The sequence below is a fragment of the Sinocyclocheilus anshuiensis genome, unplaced genomic scaffold (assembly GCF_001515605.1).
Source record: "Sinocyclocheilus anshuiensis isolate Anshui unplaced genomic scaffold, SAMN03320099.WGS_v1.1 scaffold840, whole genome shotgun sequence".
Taxonomy (NCBI): Eukaryota; Metazoa; Chordata; class Actinopteri; order Cypriniformes; family Cyprinidae; genus Sinocyclocheilus; species Sinocyclocheilus anshuiensis.
The window spans coordinates 770,798-780,131 of NW_015552598.1; the positions used below are offsets into that span (position 1 = coordinate 770,798).

The window sequence follows — 9,334 nt, forward strand, 5'->3', positions numbered from 1 at the left end:
AGTGAAAAGCTATTAACTAACTGTGGAAGAGCAACATTTAGCCACGGCTTGAAGTTTTAAAAATTGTAACATTTTGTATTAATAAACTATAAATGAATGAATGAATGAATCTGTAAAATGTGAGGAAACCCCTGAGAAAAATATTCTAATCCTCTAACTAGGTTCAGGCCATAGTCTATAGAGGAAATAACAATAACAATCTGATAACATTCCTTGAGTTCTATTTCTTTAAACAGTTTGTCAAGATAAGGACGGCTAGACAGAGATGTATCCCTGAAATGTTTCTTATAGTTGGTTCACATTTGTTTGGAGCAGTGAATTGAGTGCCGATGTGTGTTTTGTCTGCGCGTGAGGGGCGTGGACGCGTCCTGCCCTGAGCGCACAGTGCGCGTACAGCAGGCGCAACACACAGCAGTGCGCGCCGCGCAACTCCAAAACAAACAAAAAATGGGGCTTGAAAAAGAAAAAATGGAAACCAGTGTCATTATGGATGAGGATGAATTCAATAGATCGATTGAACCTATACTGGAGGGAAAACCGCACGTGTATTCAGAAGTCCCGGACAGAGACCCTAAAGATATTAACGCGCACCTACAGGTAGGTGACAACGCGAGACTTACAGTAACACTGACATACTATCATTTATTTGTAAATACCTGCGTCTAAAACTGACTAAACATGAGTGATATAAGCGCTAACAACGTGCTCATATTAGTTCCTTTCGGTATGATGAGAATTGTTTTCTCGCACCGCCATTCACGTGCACATTAATGCATTTTCGGAGTGAGTTTGTTTCTTTGAATATTGCACATGCACGATCATCTTTTCTTTTCAATTCAATTTCAAGGACTTTTTTGGCATAATTGTTTTGCATACAATACTGCATTAACATACACACACAAGGGTAAAAAAAACACTGACTGAAGAAAATACATATAAGGTGCCAATTGTTTTAATATAAACGATAGTAACAAAATACAATAAATAAAATACTTAATATCACACACAAGACTGTTGCATTGAATATCAGCACAGGTGTGATTCAGCTGCAGGTATGTTTGTATTAATAACTTGCGTTTCTGACTAAATTGTCCGGTTAATGTGTTTCTTGTTCAAAAGAAACAAAACAATTATAAAAATAAACAATAAATAAAACTTTAAGACTTTATTGGATTTAAGGATGTGTAGTTCAAATATAAATTTGGTACTTGCTCTCTTTTTATACATGTGGGCTAATTTGATAGTCTAAAGGGTTTGTTTACTATTGATTTTTTTAATTTCGTGTTTGATTCCACAGGTTGGTTTTGAAGACATCATTGCTGAACCCATCTCCACGCACAGCTTTGACAGAGTGTGGATCAGCAGTCACGCTGTGTTTGAGCTGGTGAAATTCATCTTCTACCGGATCCTCACCACGTTTCTGGCCATTCCCATGGCATTCATTGCAGGGATTGTTTTCGGGATCCTCAGCTGTATACATATTTGGTATGAAAAGGCTTCTTGTTGGGGAAGGCTGATGGCTCTCTGTTGTATTTTCCACAGCCCAATTGCAGAATATTTGCCTTGGCCACTACCCACTTAGATAAAGACTGGCATTTAAAAAAATACCACAGAGAAAGACTTGCATATTGGTTTTGCAGAGCACAGGTGGGCCTGCATTTCCACGGTGGAAAAATCCACACATAACTCACACTGGATTGTTAGCATTCTAGTCATGTGTTTTTCTCCGGCCTCTTAACGGTTTGACACATGCAAGCAGAAACTTGGCGCTTGACCCTTGTGTAGTTTAAATCAGGAGCATTTTCAGGGTCAGTGTTCCTTAGGTGAAATATTAGCACATGTGGATGTTTGTAAACTTAACAACCCTGCAGTAGCAGAGTGACCCCATTAGCTTAGGAATGAGTAGACCTGACAAATTAGCCAGATAAGATGGCTAATGTCAAGATGTCAGTGTAGCTCAAAAGGAGAAGAGAAGTCTACTTGGTGAATATTGCAAGTGTAAGGTGCTATATTGGGTGACGAATTATGTGGCTTGTTGAAGACAGGTGTTTTTGTCTGCATTTAAATTGTACCCTGGTAGATGCTAAAACAAGCGAAAAAAGAAAGCAATTATCAAAAAGACTTGGAAATGGGCTGTTTTTACTTCAACCACCTAGAACATCTAAGCAATTGCATTGCAACATGCTAAAATGATTTTGCAAATGTAAGGTGTTACAGACATGAATGATGCTTGTTATGGGCTAGTCATGCTGACTGACAGATCTTGCATATGTGCTGACTGTTAACAATATCAAAGGTGATGATTATCGGAACCATCTGATATGAAGGTTAATGCTTCACACATGTTCCAGGCTATATTTTAACCCCAGAACAAAGAGAGAGGAACAATTTCACCTTGATATGATTGTTCTGTAAGTCTTATATATCAGCCCATATGATGATAAGCTGTTTTCCCTCCGCAGGGTGGTGATGCCAGTGATCCAGGGCTGCATGATGACACTGCCCTCCATCCACGTGATCTGGACCAGCCTGATGGACATGTTCATAGTGCCGTTCTTCTTCAGCATTGGACGGTGCTTGTCGTCCATTAATGTAAAGACTGTGCAAAACTGAGCAAATCTAACTCAGCAGAGAAGTGTTGCAGAATCTCTTTCTCACAATGTTGTGGCCTCCTTTTGGAGGATTATTAGCTGAAGGATTATTTATCCTTGACTTCTGAAGCACAGAGAAGAGAAAGAAGTTTTTTTTATTTCAATGCACAGTTGCAATATTCATTCCATTGTTTTGGCACTGACACATCAGCCTCGTAATGCTGACATGCTTTTTCAGTACTGTTATGTAAGTCTAATTAAGCTTTTGTTATATATATAATGCAAGACTTTTCAAATGAATATGTGCTGAAAATGAAATCACCCTCAGGTCATCTAAGATGTAGATGAGTTTGTTTCTTCATCAGAAAAGATTTGGAGAAATTTAGCATTACATCGCTTGCTCACCAATAGATCCTCTGCAGTGAATGGGTACAGTCAGAATGAGAGTTCAAACAGCTGATAAAAACATCTCAATAATCCACAAGTAATCCACACGACTCCAGTCCATCTATTAAAGTCTTGTGAAGTGAAAAGCTGTATGTTTGTAATAAATTCATCAAGACATTTTTACCTTCAAACAGTTGCTTCCGGGCTAAAGTATGAGACCATAATCCATAATATTGCAATTCATTCCAAATATATGGAATTATTACAAACACACAGCTTTTTGCTTTACAAGATATTAATTGAAAGACTGAAGTCTTGAGGATTATTGTGATGTTTTTATCAGCTGTTTAGACTCTCATTCTGACGGCACCCATTAACTGCAGAGGATCCATTAGTGAGCAAGTAGTAATGCTAAATTTCTCAAAATTTGTTCGGAAGAGAAAACTCATCTACATCTTCGATTGCCTGAGAGTGAGTAAAGTGTCAACAAATGTTCATTTAAGGATGAACTACTTTAAGATATTGTGCTACTACAGTAAATATAATATTGCAATAAGCGTATGATGTGCTTGTAAGGAAAAAATGATGCAACTACTTCCAATAGGGCTGTAGTGTTGTGCGATTTCTGAGTTAATATTTATATTGTTTGGAGATGATTTATCAAGAAGAGTAAATTAAATGATTTGATGGCATTTCAGTGTATAAACTATTTATTATAGGTACATTCCTATTATAAAGAGCATTTCTATACAAATATAACACATTTCATTTTCTTCTGTATTAATGACTTCTTTTTATAATGATATGTTATATTAAATGGAATATTTGACTGTGAAATGGAACATTAGAGGCTCAGGTGCCATTTCCTCGCCCCTGTTGAATGATGTCATGTAGCAAACATGCTGAACACAGCTCAGCTTATGAAAGACAGAACTAAATGTCTCTCAGTTCAGCAAATAAAATTATTTTTGGAAGTTAAAGGATGGATTGTTTTCTTTGCTGAGAGACCATACCACGGAGATCAGTGTGTGGCACATGGAATGTTAACCTGACGAGATTTAATGTCTTGTGCATTGAGAAAAGTCCTCCGGGTGACATGTTCAATGCAGCAGATATGCCCGAGGATAACGGTGTACCTGCATAAAGTGTATGTTTTTGTAGAAGGATCTAAGTGTTCTATTGAGCTCTTAAAAGCTAGATTTTATTAAATGTTTCATTATGCATTTTGACTTTGTAGAATAGGTTTACTATAAAAAAAAGTGTTGCTTTTTACCTGAGCTACAGTGAGTGACCTTACCACTGTCGTAGTTTTTTTGCATACTTTGCATTGCCTGTCACATCCCTCACTTTGCCAGGACCTGACCTAGATACACAAATACTTGTTAGGTACAGTAAATGCACACTAAAATATATAGATAAGTAAAGTAAATGATAGTAAAGTTGGACAAATATGAGATAAACCAGAGTTATTGTTGCTGAAAACATTCCAAACTAAGTGCAAGTCTTGCCTTGAGGTACATTTCGGTATGCAAACCAACCTTAGAATAGTCACATTTCAGGTTTATATACACCTCAAGTCAGTATGAATTTCCACACAGAACTAAAACTTTTGTGGTTAAGTTGGCTGAGAAAAGTAGCCAATAAGTGTTCAGCATACTTAATACTTTTTTGAAAACCATCTCAAGATTCACATTAGATGTAAGATAGTAGGTTGGCTACTTGAGTAGCTAAATTATAAGTTAGTTTGATTTGTTTAACATTTAATTTTGGTCACTACACAATCCTCATAGCCTACCTCCTCCATTTTGTTGCTTTATAGCCTAATTGTGATGACTTACCATTACAGTAACATTACAGTGGAAAATACTGCTAATGAAAAACGAGTGGATGTTTCTGTACTGTACATGGGATTCGTTCATAAGAAGTTGGTACAGTGCCCAAATATGCCTCCCATTTGGGAAAAATCACGTCAAAAATATCCAACCACTAACTGCGTAGCTCTGAGTGGCAGGCTAATGGAGGGATTCAGTCTCATTCATTGAACACACAGCTAGTCCTCGGTGACTGAGAGAGGAACTCCCACTTTATGCCATGAGAGACTCCAGAAGAGATAAAACACGACTCAGTAGATAAAAGCTTTATTGGACTTTAGTATGCAGAAAAGAGGGCTGTTTTAAGGGAAAGGACTCTCCTACTGTAAGCAATATCCCCACGCCTCCCACACAGCTTCCTCTCTACTGATTGTCTTGTTTCCACACACTCATCTGAATGCACTTTAGGCACGGGACAGCATGACTAGCGGATACAAGGACGGGGCACCTGAAGAGGTGAGAATGACACCTATTTTACCTCAGTTCAGGCTTTATTGAGTCATTTATGCAATAAACCTTTAGCTGAGTTGGCTACTTATTACTCAAACACTTTTAGGGGATTATCATCACATGAAAGCGGTGTGTTGGCACTTGCTCTACAACTGGCGTTTTTCCGCGCATGTTGACTAATTTGAGGTCTTATCTTTTTCTGGCATGTATTTGTACGGCAAGCCGCACGTCCCCATCCATTGTTCACTTTATGCACACTTTCGCATAATATTAGCTAATAATAATATTAGCAAAAATATGAACTGTTCACTAATCCAATATAATGTTGTCGAAGCGCAATGCAATTACTTCTTAAGAACTTTTTTTTAGTTCAGAATAACTAACATATTTTAAACACGTTCCAACGGGTAAATATTTTAAATTGCGAGTGTATTTTCTGCTGTGGAATAAGAGAAGAGCACGCGCACAATGTAAAATGGCGCCCCCGTGCGGCGGGTCGCTCCGCTGTGTTCCAGAGGGGTGTGGTGCTTCATTTCTATCCGCTTAAAACCATCCCATGCCAGGGCAGTGCTGAGTTGCGCACCAGTCTCCCCTCCACGCTCATGAACTTCATTTTCTGTTTTCTTTGGAACCGCAGGACTACGCTCACTCACCGTTCATCAGGAAACAGGGGAACATTTACAAACCAAATAATAAAGAAATGGATAACGACAGCATCAACGAAAAGACACTTCAGGATGTCCACACCAAAGAGATTGACCTGGTCAACCGGGACCCAAAGCATTTAAATGCCGATGTGGTGAAGGTAAGTCATTCCATTAACTTTTTTCTGCTTTATGCAACTTTTAAACTTTATGTCACTTGAATAATAATAAAAGACTTAGAAATTGACTCATGTATAGATAAGTGCAGCAATAGTATAACGTAATATGTAACAAGTGCATGCATATGTGATATTTTATACAAATTACAAAATGTAATTTATTAATAGGCCAAACTGTTTGTATTATTGTCTAAATATTATAATTATTAAATGTTATTGTTAATATTAAGAAACATGTTCGGAGAACATTACAATTCGTGCATACTGCTAAAAAATCGTAATAGTTTCGCATTATAGCTCAACAGAAAGCTTGGCTTCGTAACATAAGTGGTGAGTCAGTGGTCAGTTTGTCACGGTGGCACTGGAAACAATTAATGCAAGCAGCAGTACTACCTTAAGATTATGGATAATCCACCAGGAAGCAGAAGACATGCAGTAGATTAAGGATGTTCAGAAACAGTTTTGATCATGATATTGTAAAATATGGGTTAGTTGGAAACCAGTTGTGCAAAATTAAAATAGTTTTATTTTGATTATACCAATACAAAATTGAACAATTCCGATACAAAATGATATAATGCTGAAATCCCTTTCATCTCCAGGTGGACTTTGAGGATGTGATCGCCGAGCCTGCTGGCACCTACAGCTTTGACGGCGTGTGGAAAGCGAGCTTCACCACCTTCACAGTAACCAAATACTGGTGCTACAGGCTGCTGACGGCCCTGGTAGGCATCCCGCTCGCCCTGGTATGGGGCATCTTCTTCGCCATCCTCTCCTTCATCATACAGCTGTATTTCTGCAGTTATATAACGTTTTTATTATATATATACATTTCTTTCTGTAAATAGTGTATGAAATATTTATTATTTAATATATTTTGAAATAACAATAATAATTTAAAAGTTATTCTTGAATAAGCTGGGCGGTGGTGCCTTGCGTGAAGAGCTACCTAATCGAGATCCACTGTGTCAGTCGAGTCTACTCCATCTGTGTGCACACCTTCTGCGACCCGCTCTTCGAAGCCATGGGAAAGTGCTTCAGCAGCGTCCGGGTCACCACCACCAAGGTGGTGTAAGGACAGGGAGAAGGAAAAGAGCCAGAGGGATTGGGTGGGGTGGGGGAATGGAAACCAATGTCCGATGCAGGAAGATAAAACAAATGTAACCTCTCTAAAAAAGAGGGCAAAGAAAAAGTGAACAGAGATGGAGGGTTGCACTGTATTTAGGTGGCCCTTATATAAGACTCTCCTCTCCGTCTCTGTCCTGTCCATGAGCTTTGTCTTCTCTCAGCTTTGGAGTCCTTGGGGTATAGCGGATGTGTGTCAAAAATGCAAATTTTTTGTCATTTGTTAGCATTTATCACCATTGGAATACCGTTTCAGCCTGACTTTTAAAGGAGAAGTTAATGCAAAAATGTAAATTCTGTTATTTACTTACCCTCGTGTCATTCCATGATCATCGCTCCGAAACCACCGTAAAAGTGATCCATGTGACTTGTGCACAAGTCTACTGTAGTCATGTGATATGAAATATAGAGGATGAGTCATATTAACCACTTTTATGGTACCTTAATGGTGCTTTTTTGGAATTTGACAGTAGTCAATATCATTAAAGGGGTAGTTCACCCAAAAATGAAATTTTGTCATCATTTACTCACCCTCATGTCTTTCCAAATCTGTAGTTTCTTTCTTGCTGGTTATCAAACAGTTGATGGTCCCCATTGACTTCCATAGCAAGAAAGAAACTTACACAGGTTTGGAACGACATGAGGGTGAATAAATGATGACAACATTTTCATTTTTGGGTGAACTATTCCTTTAAATAGGATATATACGTATAAATATATGAATATAATATAAATATAAAATATACATTTTAAAACAAAAATGTAAAAGTTTAAAATAGATAAACATGTTATTTTTAAGATGCAGTCACATAAGTGAAATTTTGGCAAAACTTTGTGTGCAAAAAGCATGCACAATTTATTGTCAATAGTGTTGCGATGTATGAACCCAAGAAGCTTTCTGTTTATGAATGCGGCAAATCTGCGTGACCAACTTGAATTTATTCGGGGAGAAATCTTTTGTGAAATTCCCAGTCAATCGCATATATTCCTATTGAAATAACTGGATTTCAGCCGCAACATTTTGCTGAACAACAGTAAATGTGACCGCACATTTAATGTTAAATATTTCTCAAACTTTCTACTTTGTATTCAACAGAAAAGTCATAGGTATATGCATTTGGAAAGATGTGAGGTTGAGTAAACAATGTCTGAATTTTCATTTTAGCGTGAACTATAACTTTAAGATTTGCCTGCTGGGACAAGGCTGTGAATTTGTTTTGTTTTTTGTCCCCTTTTGTTCATTGACACGTCCACTTAGCTGTTCCAAAATAGTTCCATTGTGGTGTGTAAACAATATATAGTAGATTCTAATAGTTTTGCTATGTTCGTCCTTTCATTTGGGTACTATCACCCTTTGGTGTCATCACCAGGGTTTATGTAATCCAAAAGTTTTATGTTTTATGGGAACGGCCTCGGGGGAAACTGAACGAATAAAAAAATAGGCGTGGCCCTGCTGATGTCAAGACTGCCCGTCACACTGCATGTTGCCACTGAATATTGTGGACGGCCCAAACACGGGCAAAAGAGGTGCCCTCACTGAACCCTTTGCCAGCTCAGCATATACTAACAATGAGACTGTTCCTGGCTCTGACATGTAACACTTCGAACTGGCCATCATGGCAACAGTTTTTTGAGTGGCAGAGAATGTCTTTACAACTTCCAGAGAGACGTCACATGAAGCTAGCAACTATAGGATAACAACCTAGCGAGGTCTTCCAGCAGGTCGTGAAGATTGAACTTTTTAAGCACATTATCACAGCCTTAACATATACTTAAACTTTATTTGCCGTCTTTGAAGATGAAGAACTTGTTTTTTGCATTTTTTTTTTAAATGCTGTTTCTGCAGAACGAAGTGAAATCATTTGGTTTGGAGTTTCGTCCCGTAAACAAAACTGTCTGCTTTTCTGTTTATTCACTGTCAGACACACACACACACACACACACACACACACACACACACTGGCAAGGACTGGCAGCAAACTAACATTTCCAGCATCAGAGGCTGCTGCTTATGTGGGGTTTATAGTATTTTGTAATGATATTAAGCTCACTTCTCTCACCTTTTGTCTACCTGCTTTGATTCGGTC

The 9,334-nt window shown here is 38.1% G+C and overlaps 2 protein-coding genes and 2 long non-coding RNA genes across 4 annotated transcripts in view; 3 read left to right on the forward strand and 1 right to left on the reverse strand.

Moving 5' to 3' along the window:
• Window positions 1-275: 275 nt before the first annotated feature.
• Window positions 276-2,971, forward strand: LOC107665691 (caveolin-2-like). Its single transcript, XM_016456674.1, has 3 exons — window positions 276-597; window positions 1,298-1,485; window positions 2,463-2,971. The coding sequence occupies exons 1-3, from the start codon at window positions 448-450 to the stop codon at window positions 2,611-2,613; spliced, it is 489 nt and encodes a 162-aa protein (XP_016312160.1). The 5' UTR covers window positions 276-447; the 3' UTR covers window positions 2,614-2,971.
• A 469-nt stretch (window positions 2,972-3,440) lies between these two features.
• LOC107665695 (uncharacterized) lies at window positions 3,441-3,958 on the forward strand. The gene is made up of 2 exons (XR_001631585.1): window positions 3,441-3,470; window positions 3,555-3,958. It is a non-coding gene; the product is annotated as an uncharacterized LOC107665695 (long non-coding RNA).
• Window positions 3,959-4,982: 1,024 nt separating this feature from the next.
• LOC107665689 (caveolin-1-like) lies at window positions 4,983-7,885 on the forward strand. Its single transcript, XM_016456672.1, has 4 exons — window positions 4,983-5,305; window positions 5,937-6,104; window positions 6,725-6,912; window positions 7,041-7,885. Exons 1-4 carry the CDS (start codon window positions 5,270-5,272, stop codon window positions 7,195-7,197), a joined length of 549 nt encoding a protein of 182 aa, XP_016312158.1. The 5' UTR covers window positions 4,983-5,269; the 3' UTR covers window positions 7,198-7,885.
• Window positions 7,886-8,648: 763 nt separating this feature from the next.
• The window catches only part of LOC107665741 (uncharacterized), a 5,297-nt gene continuing 4,611 nt past the window's right edge, over window positions 8,649-9,334 (reverse strand). The window contains exon 2 of the long non-coding RNA XR_001631591.1: window positions 8,649-9,318. This is a non-coding gene — a long non-coding RNA (uncharacterized LOC107665741). The remainder of the gene's footprint in view (window positions 9,319-9,334) is intronic.

What these genes read in the sequence shown, in the direction of transcription:
- LOC107665689 (XM_016456672.1), top strand. Translation starts at nt 5,270, where the DNA reads ATGACTAGCGGATACAAGGACGGGGCACCTGAAGAG. An exon ending in TAAATGCCGATGTGGTGAAG is followed by an intron (nt 6,105 to 6,724) that starts GTAAGTCATTCC and finishes TTTCATCTCCAG; the next exon opens with GTGGACTTTGAGGATGTGAT. An exon ending in CTCTCCTTCATCATACAGCT is followed by an intron (nt 6,913 to 7,040) that starts GTATTTCTGCAG and finishes TTCTTGAATAAG; the next exon opens with CTGGGCGGTGGTGCCTTGCG.
- LOC107665691 (XM_016456674.1), top strand. Translation starts at nt 448, where the DNA reads ATGGGGCTTGAAAAAGAAAAAATGGAAACCAGTGTCATTATGGATGAG. An exon ending in ATATTAACGCGCACCTACAG is followed by an intron (nt 598 to 1,297) that starts GTAGGTGACAAC and finishes TTGATTCCACAG; the next exon opens with GTTGGTTTTGAAGACATCAT. An exon ending in CTCAGCTGTATACATATTTG is followed by an intron (nt 1,486 to 2,462) that starts GTATGAAAAGGC and finishes TTCCCTCCGCAG; the next exon opens with GGTGGTGATGCCAGTGATCC.